Source organism: Panthera tigris, chromosome C1 (assembly GCF_018350195.1).
Source record: "Panthera tigris isolate Pti1 chromosome C1, P.tigris_Pti1_mat1.1, whole genome shotgun sequence".
Classification (NCBI taxonomy): domain Eukaryota; kingdom Metazoa; phylum Chordata; class Mammalia; order Carnivora; family Felidae; genus Panthera; species Panthera tigris.
Window position 1 is genome coordinate 217,084,932 of NC_056667.1, and position 17,093 is coordinate 217,102,024.

The window sequence follows — 17,093 nt, forward strand, 5'->3', positions numbered from 1 at the left end:
ATGCCAACTAACAAGCCATTTAACTCGGGGAAACCGACTGACTGATGGGCCGAACGTGTGTGTGTAAGGCCTAAACATGTAGGCCCTCCACCTACATGTTTGGGGGGATATTCGGTTCCAATAGAAGGCCCTACCCAAGCTCACGTCAGTCCTTCTGCTAAAATATTAACCTTCTTCAAAATCTGAAACGCTGAGCAACACGGGGTCATTCAGGCGGCGTCATCAGAGATGAGGGAATGGCGTTTCCACGATAAAGGAATTTTTTAAGAAGAAATCTCAGACGCTGATCTTTCACGTAAAGTTTCGTCTACTCGAAAGAAAGAGGAAAAGTAGGAAATCCCTAACGAGGGAAAACAGCATAGAGTTACGGCCTGGAAAGGCCTCGGAGAAGTCACCTGGTCCTTCTTTTTTATTCAGACAAAAATTCAGGGGCAACCATCCTAGGGAGACGGTGCCCGCCTGTTCATGCCGTAAACCACGGGCAGAGCGATGTCCCTTCCACGCAGTGACCTACGGGTCCTCATGACACGCCCTGCAAGCTTTAGTGACCTGACTGGACAGTCCTTGGTGGGATTTCCGGAAGAAGGCAGGCGGCTCTATATCTGAAACCAAAAGTGAGTGTCTCCTTTCACGAGTCAACCCTATGGCCAACTCCTGGCTTGGCTTGTCTGCTGTAGGGAAGGTTCCGCCGTGCAGCTGTGGTGGGTGGGGTGGCGGCCCGGCTGGCAGACCGGAAGCAGGAGGAGGAGGGAGCAGATGGGGACAGGGGCCCGCGATCCAGGAGATGGTGTCAGTGGGGCTGAGGAGCATGTGATATGAGCAGAGATGCTGACCCCCGAGCCAAGGGCGAAACGGGAGCCGGTTCTGGGCAATGCAGCCCCGGGCAGGCTCCAGCCAAGATCACGACTGAGATCACGCCTATCTGATGACCCCCACAGTCACACTGAGTCCCACTGTGTCCCGTCCCTCCCGGTTCCTTAGTGTTTCTGCCCTTTGGTTCAACTTCAGCTCCGAGAGACCAGAGCCCCACAGGGGACAGGTAGACAGATGGTGGAGGACTTACACGGCAAAAGGGGGGCTTCTGCTGGCCTCCCTGGTCCCTGGAAGTGTGGAGAGGCTTCAGGGAAGGCCTGAGCCGGTTGGGCCCCTCCCCTGTCTGGCACCTTCTGCCAGGACCCGGTGCCACGTCTCTGCTGAGACTCGTCTGGCCACTGTGCAGACTGGAGCCTGACCAGCCCGGAGAGCTCGCGGTTTGAGCCCAGGAGGACGTCGCAGGCCGCCAGCACGAAGCCGCCCCTGGCCGAGGGGAGGAGCGCCCGCCCGTCACTGCGACATCACTGCGGCTGACCGCCATGGCGCCCGCAGGACGCAGGGCCCGGTCTCTGCACTCTGCGGGTTCACGCCAAGACCCCAGCTTCTCAGAACGACTTCGTTTCTAAAATGCCTAATGTTTCTTAGAGTCTTCTCAAAAAGCTTTCCCTCTCTGAAATTCATGAAAAGACTACTTTTCTAAGTTTATCCTGAGCGAGCAGCTTTCTGTCTTTGGCCTCGACAGCTGTCGGGCAGGGGCGTGCTGCCGGTTTCTGGCAGAGGTGAGATGTGGCACGTGCCCCAGAGCCCCACGACCCCCGTGCCGCTGGCACACCAGGCCAGGTGGCCACCGCTCAGCCACCCCCCGGGGCCCTCACCTGCTCCGCTGCAGACGCCCCAGAGCGGGAGCTTGTAAGGCGTGGTGGACGCGTGGAACACGCTGACGTCGTGGGGCGCCAGGAACTCCACGAACCTGGCGCCGGGGAAGACGTCTCTTTTACAGTGAAAGATGGAGGCAACTTGGTCGGAGACGTACAGGATTTTCCCGGTGACCAGGGACACCGCTGCAGCAAACATACCCTGGAAGGAAGAAGGGGCTCAGTGGGGACAGCAGATGGGGTCCGGATGGGCCGCCCCTCCCCGGGACCACAGACTGGGAGCTCAGGGGAGGCGTCTGGTCCCCCTCCTCAGCCCTGGCCAGAACTCTCCTCGCCTCTACCCCTATCTCTCTCCCCTGGGCCTCTCCCCTGCCAGCCCATCTCTCTCCCGGGGAGCCCCAGAGGCTCCTGCCCTGGGCTCCCTCCCCGCCGGCTAGCCTGAGCCCTGGCCCGGGGAGCTCTGGGGGGGGGGGGGGGTTCAGCTGCAGTGGGGACACTGGAGGAAGGACGCGGGAAGGACTGGGGAGCCCCACTCTCCAGGCCAGTTCTGCCACGGTTCCAGTATGTCTGGGTCCCCACCTGCCCTTACGCCTGCTCTCTGACTGAGAAGTAGGGGTGCAGGGAAGGGAGCACTCGCTCCCCTTCCCCCAGACCCCCAAGGGTGCCCCCACCCTAACAGGCTGCTTAAAAACGCATGAGCGTTGGAGTCTCGGGAACTGAGTTCAAATCCCAGGTGCCCCAAAGTGAGCCTGAGATCACCTGGTCACTGCTCGGTCAAGGTGGGGCTCGCTCTTACACGCACAAGGCATGGGGCGGAGTCGCCGTGAGAGAAGGACAGCCTCACAGAAAGCCGCAAGAGTGTGCTACACGACCCGCTTCTGAATCGCTCACTTGCCCTTGTTTTCGTCGTCCCTGCGGTGGCTTAACCGGATCAAGGGCTCGGCTTCTGGCGGGGGGAGGCTCCGCTTACCGCGTTCTTCACGATGAACTCGGAAGTGGCGCCCTCGATGTCCTCCGCGGTGTAGCAGGGCAGGCTGGCGCCGCAGGCCTGGCTCTCGCCCGACAAGAGCAGCTGGTAGTATTCCTCACTGGCTGCGGGAGAGACCAAGGGGCTGAAAACGGCTCCCGCCTCTGCGCGTCCGGACGCGACTGTTCTCACGGGAAAGGGGGGCTACGCACACTAGCCTCCTCGGACGCCGAGAGAACGGAAAGAGAAACGTGAAGGCAAAGCAAACAGAAATCTTTCATTTGTCCTGAAAACCCCGAAGACCTGCGATTACAGAACTTCTAACGTGGTGAGCACACGGGGCGCCGGGGAGGCTCAGTCGGTGCAGCGGCCGACGTCGGCTCAGGTCACGGTCTCACGGCTCGTGGGTTCGAGCCCTGCATCAGGCTCTGTGCTGACGGCTTGGAGCCTGGAGCCTGCTTCAGATTCTGTGTCTCCCTGTCTCTCTCTCTCTGTCCCTCCCCTGCTTACACTCTCTCTGTTGCTCAAAAGATAAATAACAAAAAATAAAATAAAATGGTAAGTACACATTATTTTAAGTAACCTGGGTGGAGAGTTCCCCCTAACCCTCACTTTGCCCACAAGGTCTTTAATCGTGACCCAACAAGGGAGTCTCTCTGTAGGATGGCCGTGGCCCCAGTATGTGGTTCCTTGTGGCCCTGGCGCTCCCATCCAGACAGAATCCACTCATCTCAGGACATACAGCTTTCAAGGGCAACTATCATGGTACTGCCTCCCCCCCAGGCCTCCGGGGTGGGGGGCAGCCCCCAGGGACGGGTGCCGGCAGCCCCGCCCTTCAGAGAAGCCCCTACCCCTGCAGTCCGTGAGCGCCCTTGGGTAGGCTGGCCGAGCATGGCTTCTGTTTCTACTCTATTAACCCTCACAAAACAGACACAGGTTTAGACAGGAGCCTGAAGAGAGATCTGGGGCTGACGAGGGCACCCAGGAGGCCAGCGGATACCACACACCGCAGACCCCCCATGCCCAGCACCGGACCTTTCCACCAGACTGCACGGGCGACGGGCCTGGAGGGAGTAACTGATGATAACAGAACAAAGCCATTGTTTGAGTCTTTATCTCAACCTCCCGGGTTTTTCTCTTCTTACCCACATTTTCACTGTGCAGGGTCCACTGGGCCCTCCGCGTGCCTGTGACAGGTACACGAAGGTCAAGTGGGTAGAGTGGGGCTGGGGCTCCCTGGTAGAGGGACGTGTACCCCCTCGTCCGCCCTAACGAGATGTTGGCTTTTCTTCTGTCTCTGTTTCCTGCTCGTAAGGGGCCCGAACAGCTGAGAGATTCCTCAAAGTGCAGGAGTGGGGGGTTCCCAGCAAAACGGAAAGGTTCGCCTGAGGGTTCACTGCTCGAAGATCAGGGATACTTCCCCCAAGCTGTCTGCTGTTCTCTCTCAAGCACTGCAGGAAATTTAAAAAAACTCTCAAAGCTCATATCCCCATTCCCAGCAACAGACCAAAAGGCGAGGCTGCACGAACCTTTCTGACTGTCCCGTAGCTAAAGCATCCCGAGGTGACCCAAACAGAGGGGTCACAGCCCAAACTCCTCGGGATGGGTGTCTGCAGAAGGGCTCACCCAGCAGTCAAGTTCCTGCTTCTCTAGAAAATCTGGTGCGCGCGTGTGTGTGTCCTTAGGGCAGTGTGCCCCTTACCCGTCCCGGAGACAGAGGCACCTGCGGTTGCCTGAGTCCCAGGAGATGGGGGCGGGGTACCTGCTCAGTGCGAAGTCCAGCCGCAGTGAGTGAAGGAAGTCCCCACTCTGTCGGCAGTTACTTAAGGGGCTTGGAGTTTATTGAAACGTCAAGTGTCTGAGCCGGACGATGCAAAGCTTTTGGAAACTGCAGTGTTTGTTCAGATTCCCGCACTGCATCTATGAGGACTTGGGCACAGGCACCCTCAGGTGGAAGCCTTAGTCTAGACCACGGGCAGCCCTAAGGGCTCTTACATAATCTGCCACCTGAGAGTCAGATCCAAACATGCCCCCAAGCGGGAGTGGAGTCTGGGCGGGGCCTGTGATGGAAGGAGGCTCCCTGCTTGGCTTCCTGGGTGAAAGACACAACCACACGGAGACTCACATGGAGATTTTTACACAAACCAGAAGGTCTAAAGCAGGGGCCCTAAAATACCGTCCTGTGAGGGTGAGATCTGGCAAAAGCCTCCCTCGTACCTCTTTTTTTTTTTTTTAAGTTTATTTATTTTTGAGAGAGAGAGAGGGAGAGAATGCACTGGGGAGGGACAGAGAGAGGGAGAGAGAAAAATCCCAAGCAGGCTCCACACTGTCAGCACAGAGCCTGACATGGGGCTCGATCTCACGAATTGTGAGCTCATGACCTGAGCTGAAATCAAGAGTAGGACACTTAACCAACTGAGGAGAGGAGCATCTCTTGTTATTTTTCAAAGGAGCCACCGGCCCTCAGTTCAACTCACATTCGTGCTCCGAGCTGCTCACACAGTAGGGCCACCAGCTCCCGCCTGAGCCTGGAGGAAGCTGTGTCTTTTGAGCACCACCTGACCCCAGCCCAGAGCACAGAAGCTTTACGCCGTAAATACACGTCTTATATCAGCCGCTTTTCTGTTTTTCTTTTTTTTCTCTCTAATTGCCAAGTACAATAGAAAACTTCCAGAGAATTAAGGTTTCCCATCATTGCCTTTTCCAAGACTTCCACAATTTCCTTCTGCAGTTTCAGGACTGGGTTTTAGAAAGTCGACACCACCCAACGGATTTCTACGAGTTTGGATCAAAGACGCGGCCGGACCTACCTTTCACCTGCTTCACGCTCCTCAGCGCATACTTCAAGGTCGCCAGCGTGCTGGCTTTCCCTTTGGCCTTCTTGTCTCCAGGGAGGTGGACCCTCAGCTCCTTCAGGGTTTTTATCAGCTCCTTGTGCGTGTCTGCTTTGGCAGACTGCTCGCTGCTGTGGCATTAAAGAAAGCCATCACACGTTGGCTTCCTGACTCCTCCTTCCTGTGCCTCTAGTCCCATTTCTGCACCAGGCCCCCAGGACATTTCGGTCTGCGTGGTTCTCTGTGGCGCACTGTGGGATGCATCGCAGCATCCCTGGCCTCAGCAGCAGAGGCCAGGATCGCCTCGCCACTTGTGACAACCGGAGCTGTCTCCCGACCCTGCTAGACATCTCCTGCAGGGGGACGAGGCGCCCCGGCTGGGGACCACTGCTCTGACCCAAGTGGGTGCGGCACGAGCCCCTTCACCTGGGCTTCCTTCCCCCGTGGCTACAGCCGGGCTTTGCCCAGCATGGTCTGCTGGTCAACCCGCAGTCTGGCTGAGCAGGCTACCCCTCGGGAGCCCTGCCTGCCTGACCCGTGTCAGACAGAAAAGCATCGGGTGATGGCCATTACAGAGCACAGCAAACTGGTTTCCCGGGGGGCAGGAATGTGAATGAGGAACACGAGAAGTCCTCAAAGAGGAAGGTTCTAAGAAGGACATCTAAACTTAAGGATACAGAGAGAGGAGGAAGTCAGAACAGGTGGGCACCTCCTGGTAAGAGCAGAGGGTGCTGCAGAAAGAAGGTTAGAAACCAGGTCTCTTTCTAGGGCGAGGTGGCCAGGTGCCCACACACCCGGGCTTAAGAGCCGGCGTCTGCTCCGGCGGTCATACGAAAATGTCTGTGGCTATGAAGTTAAGGATGCCTGTGTCACAAACACCTAACGTGGGCGCGGAATGTTCCAGGGGGACGTAACCTCCAGTAACAAATCTCCACGTCTCTAAAGACCCGAAAGCAAGGGGGTTCTAACCGGCCTCACCTGCAGCCGCTTGTCGTCGTGCTGTGTTCAGACTTCGCCATCAGGAGGCCAAAGGCATCTGGACTGTAAGCACGAGCGAGAGGTAAGGCCAGACTCAGAGGGCTGCACGCTCCACCCACTTCTCCCCCCATCCCGCCAGAGACAACGATCCAGATTATACCAGAGCAAGGCAACTGAGGAAAAACACGAGGGAAAGGGGAAGCGGGAGCATAAAACCTTCAGATACCAGGAAAACTGAGTGTTCCGAGAAGGGCTGAGGGAACGAGTTCATTTTCTGGAAGCCGCCCGGCCGCTAGCGGGGCTCCCGAGTCCTCGGCCCCCAAGACCTCACCACTCTCGTGAGCGGTTGTCTACCGGCAACCAGATACGCGACACCGACAGTCGCATCGCTACAGTAAATTTTAGTTATTCTGGGTTAATGAGATTTCTCTTTTTAATGTTGAAAAACCGGGCCATCGTGATTTAAAGATCACAAAAGCGATCCAACAGGATGAGATACAGAGAAAACAGACACCCAGCCCGGCCTCGGTGGGCCGAGGGTCCCACCTACCCCGGGGGGGCGACAGGCGGCCGGACCAGCACCCCCAGCTCCTTGCCGCCCCGCGAGCCCTGCCCCGAGGGGCAGTTTTCAGCTTCATTTCCGCTGGAGCCGCTGCTCATGTCGACGTCTTCCTGGAGGGGGGCTCCGTGGGGCCGGGGCGGCTCCACGGGCTCCTGGGCCGGGCGGCTGGGGGGGTATTCCGCGTACGTGTTCATGTTGGCTCCACAGTGAAGCTGGGAAAAGAGAGAAATGTCATCAGGCCTCGAAGAGCTCAGTCACCGCAGCCGCCGCGTGGGGCGCCTCACTGGGATCTGTCTCCAGGGTCCGCTAAGTAAGCCGGGCGCGGTCAGAGTCAACCGTGGGCATTCTTTGCTCTTGTTCACTGAGCTCCTACCTGCCCTGAATTAGGAAGCGGATGAATCGCGTGGCCGCAGCCCCCAGGCGTCTCTAATTGCCGACGGCCTGGTCAGGAGGTGACAAGAGCATCAACGACCGCCGCCCGGCACGTGGGGAGCTTTGGCAAAAACACGGATTCCCACCGGATGGCTGGTGGGGCCTAGGAACCTGCATTTTACAAGTCTCCCCAGGTGACGCTGGGAGAGCAGGAGGGCTCAGAAGTCTTTGCATCACAAGCTGCAGGAGACCCCGAGCCCAGGCTGTGGGCGGGGGAGACCCTCCGGGAGAGAGAAGGCCGAGGGGCAGGCGCTGCCCTGTGAGGAGGGCAGAGTGGGCGGGAGCCCGGACAGCGGCACAGGGGTGAGTGCACGCGGGATGTGGAGGGAGAGGGACCGGCGTGAGTCCACTGAAGGATTCGAGGCAGCAGACGTAGCAGACGAGTGAACTCTGTTGCGTTCGGACAGGTCCTCACCACCGTACTATGCGGAAACTTTGGCGCATTAGGGGCGGGAGGGTGGAGGGGGCTGAGGTTAGAGCCAGGCCAGTCCTAAGGTTTCTGCAACAATCCTGGAACACAACCATGAGAATGAGATGACCGTGAGTTTGCAAGGGGGGAGGGGACTGACCGGAAGCCTAGGGATGGGCAGAGAGGTGTCCCTGGGAAAGGACGACCCAGGATGGTGTCTCCCTCAGGGTCTCTCGGGAAAGAAAAGCTAGGCAGGTGGGGGAGGGGCAGCTGCTACTCCCCCCCCCCCCCCCCCCCGCCCCCAGCCCCGGCTGGAGGGGCAGGAGGAAGGAGGGTTAGGAAACCAAAGAACCGAGACGACCTGCAATTTGGGGGAACAGAGCTGGGGGCATAGACCCCTGGCTCCTCTCTCCTGCCCTCAGCGGTCAGAGAGCCAGAAAGCAAGGGGACCCTGCTGGCACAGGCCTGGAAGGCCAGCCCTCGGGCACTGGGCTGGGAGGGAAGATCCAGAGGGCCCAGCCGAAGCGCCCTGACTGAGCGGAGTCCCCGGGGGCAGAATGTGTCCCCACGGCTTCCGTGTGCTCAGAGAAACAGAGCAGACACCCGGTTGATGGCAGAGACTATGGACACAGTGTTTCACGTAACCCTCGTGATCACTCATCGGATACCACATAGGAAACCATTCCTGGTATCAGTCTACGGATGAGAAAGCAGGCCAGTGACCCACTCAAGGCCACGCATGGCAGGTGACAGGGCTGGATCCCGTGTCCACCTGCTCCCGAAGACGGGCGCCCACGGGGAATCCAACCACATTACTCTCCGGAAAACAGCAGGCGTGATGAGACCTCGTCTTGCGCGTGAACCAACAGATGGGCAAAAGCCAACGTGCGGCTTCTAAGATGTGCCACAAGGACCAGATGAACAGAAGCCACACGGCGTGGGGGAGACCAGCAGAGTTAGGACGGCACCTACTCCGTATCGTAAATAAAAAGCGAGAAACGGCGGGTTCAAGGAAACAAGTAATGAGGGATGAGCCGAAGCCACAGAATGAGAAGAAAATGCCACCTTAGAACAGAACACCAGAGAGACTGAGTCCAGAGTCCCTAACGCACAAGATGGCCTCAGCGACGGGGAGGTGAGCGCGAGGAACTTTGAAAAGCGGCAAGAGAAAGGGCGATGCTATCGGAGCCTCGTGTTTTCACCTGTGGTGATAGCTCTTCCTGAAAGAGACACCGCACCTTAAAACAGAGATTATAACGGAAGATACACCCCAAGAAAGCCAGCCTGGCTGAAGACGGATTCCCACCTGCCGGCTGAAGGACTCCCTGAATTCCGGGCAAAGTTAGAGACGGTCGGAGCCAGCGACGTCCCGGTGACAAACGATGTTTCCGGGGCGGGGGGGGCGGGAATCTACCCGCATCCAAACAGGAGAAACAAGCGGATTACCTACAAAGGATGGAAAGTCACGTGAGTCTTGGGTGGAAGACACAGTCCACATGCAGCTCAGAGAGGAGGCGGCTGTGGTCAAAGGGAGGGGATCTCCGCCCAGCATACCTGCTCATTATGGCCTCAGCAGCTGGCCAGCGGGGTCCTGGATCAGAGAAGCCACAACACCCGAGCAAAGTCAGGAACAAAACAACAAGTCTACTACTCAGCCTTCGTGTTGCCGATTCGCTTGTTTGTTTTTAACATTTCAGGCAAGTTCTGGCTGATCCGGTGACAGAACGAAAGGTGTTAACTTTGGGAGAGAGAGAGACCGGAGACTAAGAACAGGTATTCCCACCAAGAGAAACACCAAAGATCTAGAAAGCTGGAGAGATGCTCGACCTCAGTGGTCACGAGGAAAAGGCAAAGGATGACGTCACCAGAAATTAAGGGGACTGACGACATCCAGTGTCCACAAGGCGGAGGACTTCTGTGCATTGTGGTCACTAACTCAGTCTTTCTGGAGGGGACTCTGGGCATGTTCAGCAACATTTATAAGCTGCACCCCTTCCCACTGCTAGGAGCCCCTCCGCTCCGTGGGAGGGTCTACACACCTGCACGAAGACCCGAGTGTGGTGTTTGGAGAGGCACAAACCACCAAAGGTCATCTCGGGCACCTGGTCCACCATGAGCACCCCGGCCAGTGCCAGCCTCGACTTCAATCTGAGCGTGTGCCTCACCTGTCCACGCAGTAGTGAGTGACCTCCCCGCTCCCCCGGCTCAGAGCACAGCCTCGGTCTGCATGACGGTCCACAGTTTTGCGACGCCTCCCTGGCTGCCTCCTCGGCCCTGACACTGAGCTCCGACCTCAGGACCTTTGCACGCGCTGCTCCCTGGTGCCCGCAGGCTCCATCCTGCAGACAGCCTGTCCACCCTGCACAAACAGCACCGACTTCCCCACCTGTTCCACATCCCCGGCCTGGCTTCCTCTCCTCCATGGTGCTGACGCTGCCTGCTGCCGGACTCCCCCTGCCCTCCGCCCTGGTGTGCTACAGCTTTGAGTCGTTCCCTGCTGTCACCCCAGGGCCCCGCACAAACTGCTAAAGGCATGAGGCCTGGGACAGCTGTGCTAGGGGATACTGTGCGCCTCCTGAAAAGAGGAAGACAAGACCCACTGATGTAGGAAGATTCTAAGACACAAAGGAACACCTCACAGGACAAGAAATAACAACAAAGCGACGGATGGCACTCAGGCGGGGCTGGGCGCTGCCTTCCGTTGCTTCACGCGCTCCTACGGCACGTGGCGCTTTGGGCTGGAGTAGGTCAGGGATGGGGACAGGTGTCTTTCCTGTCCCCGTGGAGCTTACGTTCCAACGGGGAGAAGATCATCGGCAAGGGAACGGCAGAGGTAGTGGACGAACTGCTAAGTGCTGCAGAGAAGCGGCAGAGCAGGAGACCACGGGCTGCTGTGTGGGAGAGGCCGGGCGGGCCGCCGGGCAAGGCTTGTGCGTCGGCAACGTCTGACCTTGTCCTTGAGCCCCGCCACCCCGGGTGGTGCCGATTCACGGCCCCTCGGCCTCACTCTCCCTCAGGCCTGTGGCCGCTGCTCCTCCCCAGCTGCCGCCAGAGGGCCTGGTGGACCAAACGGGCCTGAGGGACGTGAACTCTGGCCATGGAGGATGGGGGAGAGGACCGGTGAGCAGGGAAGCACCCCTGCGCCCCTCCCTTGGACGGAGTTCCGAAGCTTTCCTTTCTTCTCCTTCTCCTCCTTTTTTTGGATAGCCTTTGTGACAAGGCCCCAGTGGACTGAGAGACCAGCTGGGCATCTGTGAAGCAGGGCGTCGTCTCGGAGGGGCACCGTCTCAGCGGGATGTGCTCTCAGCGGGGCCTCATCTGAGCCTTCTCCGCTTCCCTTTCCCCTCACTCTTGCTGCCCTGGGACTGCACCTCCCAGTGACATGCTACCATTGGGTCTCGGCCTGGACTCTGCTTGTAAGAGTGAAGAGAGTGAGAGAGTGGGCCAGGAAGGTGCTGGAGGGAGAATATTCCAGGTCGGGGAGTAAGTGCAAAGGTCCTGAGGCAGGGTCACGTGAGGAAGATGGACCAGTCTGGAGCAGAGCAGGCGAGGCGGAGGGCAGGAGGGCGATACAAGGTCAGAGCTGGATCACAGGGCGCCTCGCTGGGGCACAGACAGGGCTCTGGCTTTATTCCGAGTAAGATGGGAAACGGAGTTCTGTGCGACAAGATCTGCCTTACGCTCTGACAGGGCAACGGGTAGAGGCAAGGTGGCAGCAAGGAGACCTTTAAGGGGCCTTGCTACAGTTCAGTAGAGGTGCCAAGGGGCTGCCCGGGGCACCGAGGGCATTCTCCCCCCGCTGCCCTCCTCCTGCCCCAGCACTCTGGATGTCACCCACCTCGTCCCACGGCCCTCCCCAGACGAGCGGCCCGTCCTCCCTGCTGAGTGAGGCTCAAGGCTGAGGGGTCAAGTGAGCCGCCACGGCACGGGCTCTGGTGGGTTCCACCTCTTCCTGCCTGTGGTGTGAGCTCGGGCCGGTTCCTGAGCCTGCCGTGCCTCGTCTCCTCACCCACGACGGGGGTGACAGCGGCACCCGCCTCTCGTTGGTTAAGTGAGCCAGCCTGTGCCAGCTGACCGAACGCAGTCGTGTCCAACAAAGGCTAGCTTTCATCAGGACCACCAATCACTACAGGCAAACAGATGGGGCAACAAAATAGTGTGTTTCTTTAAAGGAGATATTTCACTGCCACCAGAGCTGCCCCTGGCTTGTACTTAAAGGACAAGGAGCGTAGCCGGCCACCCCCCACCCCTGGACGGAGGCATCGCACACACTGCTGGTGTCTCAGCTCCCCGCCTCGCGGCCCTGCCGGCCCCCGGGAGCCTGCCTGGCCTGGCGGAGTAGGATTCACCGGGTAGGAGCCACAAGATCAGCTGAGCTGGAGGGCAGATCTTCACCAAGAGGGTCGGAAGAGGGGGCAGAGATGTGAAGGAACACACCATCCAAACCACCCGAAACTTCATCATCCCAGAAGATGCGTCGCTCAGCACCGAGGGCCCTGACGGACCGACCTCGTTTTGCCAACTTGGCAAAACCAACATGCTCATCAGGGCGGACTTTGCCTCCTGCCTTCCACAACTGTTCCCGGAGCACCTGGGGAGCCCCGGGCACACCTGTTTCCACCCCCGGGGAGAGGTGCTCAGAGCTTGGGGTGCCAGGGGCCCCAGAAAGGCAAAGACACCCAGGCCAAAAAGGGGACTGCTGGGGAAGCTGGGGTGCTCCTGTCCCTAGAGGCCCCCTTGCTGCCCCCTTCGTAGACATTCATCTCCTGGCTCTGCCCCTGAGAATGGGCAGACCCAAGGGAAGGACCCTGGTCACTGACCACACTTGACTAGCGAGGGTTGTCTTGACTGGACAGGGGAACATTTAGAAAGCACAGTCCACAGTGAGATCACAGTCTGGACGGGCCTCACAATACCACGGGGTGGGGAGGGGCAGGAGGGGGGTGGGGGCGTGGAAGGAGAGGGGCCGGGAGCCAGCCCGTCCAAGCCGGCTGATGAGTTCATGAGGGTTCATTACACCATCCTACTTTACAGGCATTCAGAGTTTCCATGATAAATAGCAAAAAAAAAAAAAGAAAAAAGCAAGTCCCGGGAACGAATGCACAGCCTGGTCCTCGGTCTACCCACCACGGCCACTGGCAGGCCTCGGGGACAGTGGTGGCTTCTCAAGACTCAATACCCTTGAACCACTTCATCTCTTGGTGGAAATCAGAAGTCAGCGTATATGTGGTTCCATCGCTTCAGGTGCTCGCGTTTTTTGAAACAGACGTTTAAGATACATCCAGAAAAGTCCTAAATTGTAAGGTTTTGATGTACGTCCACAAACTGAGTTCACCCGCATACCTCGCGCCCAGCTCTGGAGGTGGAACACTGCCAGCCCCCCCAGAAGACCCCTGGGCTCCCCCTCCCACCCCCCAACCATCACCCACCCCCAGGGTCATCGCCAGCCCGACTTCTCCCTGCTGGGTTACTTCTGCCGCTTTTCACACTTTATACGACGACGGGGATCTCACACTCTGGAGTCTGAAAGCCTGCGGTATTTTACAACCCCGAATATTATAACACGTTTGCTACTTCCTGATAGGAGCCGATTCCCCCGGGGCCAGCCTGCCGTAATCCAGAGAAAATGTTTGTCCTGCTAGATAAACACCCGCGCTCTCCATGGCGACGGCCGGGTGACTGGGGAAAACGCCGACCAAATATGGCAGGAAGAAGGCAGGAGAGAGGCGCCTCTCGGCCTCACCGAGACTCCTTTTGATTCTCCCGGCTCTGCCTTCCAAAGCCTCAAACGTGGATAGGCGTGAGACTTAAAACCGAGAATGCGGCAACTTCAGCTTCCTGGCTCCAGCGTGCAGGGAGGGGGTGCTACCCTGGGCACCTGTGACCCGGCGGGAGCACCCGGAGCCCTCAGGGCCTCCCGCCACCTGCTTGGGATTTGCTCTAGACGAGCAAAGACGGTAACACGCCTGTTGCAGGCCTGCACACCGCGGGCTTACAGAGCTGAAGCCGGGCCTAACGACAGCTCAGGGGCAGGGCCCATCCGAGGCCCGTCAAGCCCGCCGGCTCTCTGCTGGGTCAGCAGGTGGGCCAGCTTCCCATGGGGGCCGGCGCCCAGAGCGGATGCACAGCGGAGGGGTTGTGTGTTTCTCCTGAGCTTTGCCCAATAAGGTCGTTTTGAGGGTCACTTGTTCTTTGGACTAAACGCCGAGAGGTCCTGCCAGCCACTCGGTGACCTGACGGAGCCTGTGGTTTGCTGAGGCCCAGTGAAGTTACATCACCGTCTAAAAACAGAGGCGTGTCCACCAGGATTTCTCTGAAAGTCGAGCGTGTGCATGAGAAACACAAAAGAGGGAACCTTTCCTATTTTCTTCGAAGCATGGCGGACATACCTCACAGGGAAATGTCATGTGACCGGAAGGAAGGAGAGAGCGCATCAGACACCTGTCTCCTGCCCAAGCGCCTGGAGAAATCAGCCGTAGAGGAGCCAGAATCCAAAAGCCTAGGAGTGGAGACAGACCTGGCAGTCTGGCTCATCTGAGCCCCTCCGTGCAGACAAGGACACTGAGGCCCAGAGGGGTGGCTGAGTCACCCCCTCTCTGCCCAGCACCTCAGCCCCCACAGAAAGCTGGGCTGCGTTAGTTCTGTCCTAGTGAGTCACACCGAGATGACATTGACAGATAACTGTGAACACCCACAGTGCCAGCCCTGCACTGGCATATCACGTAGCTCCCACTGAGAAAAAGAGGAGTCCCTTTCCTCGTTTCACTCATACACCTTATAAAAAGTGATGAACTTTGTATGTAAAAACTCAATTTCCAGTTAGAGCCTTCAGACAGAGCCCAGTTTCTTCTCCACCAAATCCAGCCTGGGGCAAGAAACCCCCAGTGGGGCTGGGGGCAGGGCATCGCCCCTCTGCAGCCGGGAGAAGACAGTTGCCCCCCCCTCCCCCCCCCCCCCCGGCATCAGACAGGGGAGGTAAGAAGTATTCATGGAGGAATTTCTGCCATGGTTCTGCGCTTAACATTTGGGGGACCTGGGACTCCTCTCCCCAGATTCTGGCCCACTCAGCATTCAGTACCCAATTTCAGGCCTTTGTAGAATGTGTGAAGCTCATCCCGCCCCAGATCAAGACCCTCAGGATGACGGGAAGACCTTGGAGATCTTCCTTGGTGTGTGCCCAGCAGGGATGAGGGCCTCAGTTTCCTAATCTGTGAAGCCAAGGTGTTACCCTGGATGATTTCCAGGGTACCTTCTGTCTCTGTTGTATGAATCAGCTTTCCAAACTGCTTTCTTCTGTGTACATTACAGAAACCCTGGCAACCCAATTCTCATCCCTTACCTGGCCCTTCTGGAGCGCTTAAGCAGGCCAGTACCTGCCCCCGGTCCATGTCCGGGCCTTGGAAGCCAAGGTACACCCCAAAAAGATGGTGTGAGTGCTGCATCACAAAGTGGGGCCCCCTTCTACTCAATCTGGGGAGAGGGAGTAAATACAAGGAGGTCCAGGGGAGGCAAAGGGGGTGGGGCCGCCTCCCTGCCCACAGGGCTCTAGGTCCGGCCTGGCACAGGAGCTCTCTTCTCTTTCTGCTTAACCAGCCCAGGGGACCCATGGGCTGTCCAGGTAAAGCTCCTAGACCAGCGTCCATCAGTGGCCCTTCCCCAGCCTGAGACTTGTCTCTTTGGCCTCAGAGCAGGAAATCAGCCCCCTAAGGGGCTCTGCACGTTCCCAGAACCGTGGCACTGAACCTGTGGCCTTAGCCTTCCCAGGACCCTCTCCCCATGGGGCACAGGGAGGCGAGGCAGGGCTCATTAAAGAAGATCATCTAGAGAAGAACAGTCCCGTGTGGTAGTCACTCGGTAGCTCCACGACCTTGGACAAGTTGCCTAAGGTCTCTGGACCTCACTCTCTCCATCTGCAAAATGGGGATAACAGTACTCACCCCAACCCACCCCTTTGAGACGAGAAGGAGTCAAATGGCCCGGAAAACTCTCGGATCACGCCTCCGTGGGCTGCAGGAGCCGCCGCCGCCCGCCCGGAGCTCGTCCACCGGACCCCAGACCGCTTGCCCGAGGCCCAGCCCGGCGGTTACGTAACCAGCCAGCCGGGCTGCCGGACCGCGGTCGGCGCCCCAGCCTGGCACCCACCGGCCTATCCGCTCGCCCCGCCCGCCGTGTCACGCCGCGCCCTCACCGAGCCGCGTCCCCGCTGGTCCGCGCGTCCGTCCGCGCGTCGGTCCGGCCCGCCGACCCGGCTCCCGCCGCCGCCGCCGCCGCCGCCGCCTAGAGCAGCGCGTAGCCCGCAGCTCAGCCGCCGCTGTCACATAGTGGAAAACGTGACTGCGCGCGCCGCGCCCGCCCCCGCCTCCCGCTATTGGCCGAAGCTCAGCCTCATCTGCATACCGAAGGGGACGGGCCTGCGAGCGCCGCGTGCCCATTGGCTACAGCGCCCGTCGCTCTCTTTACATAAGACGCACATGGAACTCCATGTTCACCGCGTCGGTTCCTCAATGAAGACGCGGCGCGCTCCTCTCCCCCTCCTCGTCCTCCCGAGTGATCCCTCCCACTTCCGGCCTCGGAGTCTTCCATTCAAGACAGCTGGCGTCGTCTGGCTGGGGGAGCCCGGAGTGGCGCGTACCACCGCGGGCCGGGGGGAGCTGGGTACCGGACGGGACCTGGCCCAGTGCACCTGGGACCGGCCGGCGGGGCGGCCGAAATCCCGCTGAAGCCCGGGCCCTGGAAGGCTGCCACCTGCGGCTACGGGCCAGAGGCGCGCCCCCGCGAGAAACTCCCTGCGGACATCTTTCATTCCCATTCATTCATTTACTCACTCCCATTCATCCTTCCCTAGGCGCTGAAACTGCGTGGGGGACCAAGCCAGGGCTGCCCAGCAGGAGCGCCGGGTGCACGCCCACCCCGGCCGCCGAGGTCCACACCTGCCAGGACGGTCAGCTTCTTATTTTTGAGATCATGTGTTGCAAATTTTGGTTCAGCAAATAGAGACATTGTTACTAGGAGGGGGTACCAAATAAATGATGTCCCTGCTCCCAACCACGTCATTAGGGGAAAAAGACCATCTCATTCATAAAAAGGGAACTTAAGTACTAAATGGGGCGGTGTGCGTCATAAATTCACCAAGGCCAGAGTTATGGGCAGAGGGTCCATGGAGGAAGCAGCACTTGAAGAGGGGAAAGGAAAGGCATGGAAAAGGGAGGTTTTCAGAAGGCGC

At 58.8% G+C, this 17,093-nt stretch overlaps 1 protein-coding gene across 1 annotated transcript in view; it reads right to left on the reverse strand.

The window, feature by feature from the left end:
* The window catches only part of PER2 (period circadian regulator 2), a 37,173-nt gene extending 21,017 nt beyond the window's left edge, over positions 1–16,156 (reverse strand). The window contains 6 exon segments of the mRNA XM_042995851.1: positions 1,689–1,890; positions 2,659–2,780; positions 5,466–5,620; positions 6,468–6,530; positions 7,018–7,241; positions 16,059–16,156. Of these exon segments, the coding sequence (XP_042851785.1) occupies positions 1,689–1,890; positions 2,659–2,780; positions 5,466–5,620; positions 6,468–6,530; positions 7,018–7,223 (748 nt within the window). The 5' untranslated portion in view covers positions 7,224–7,241; positions 16,059–16,156.
* Positions 16,157–17,093: the final 937 nt, after the last annotated feature.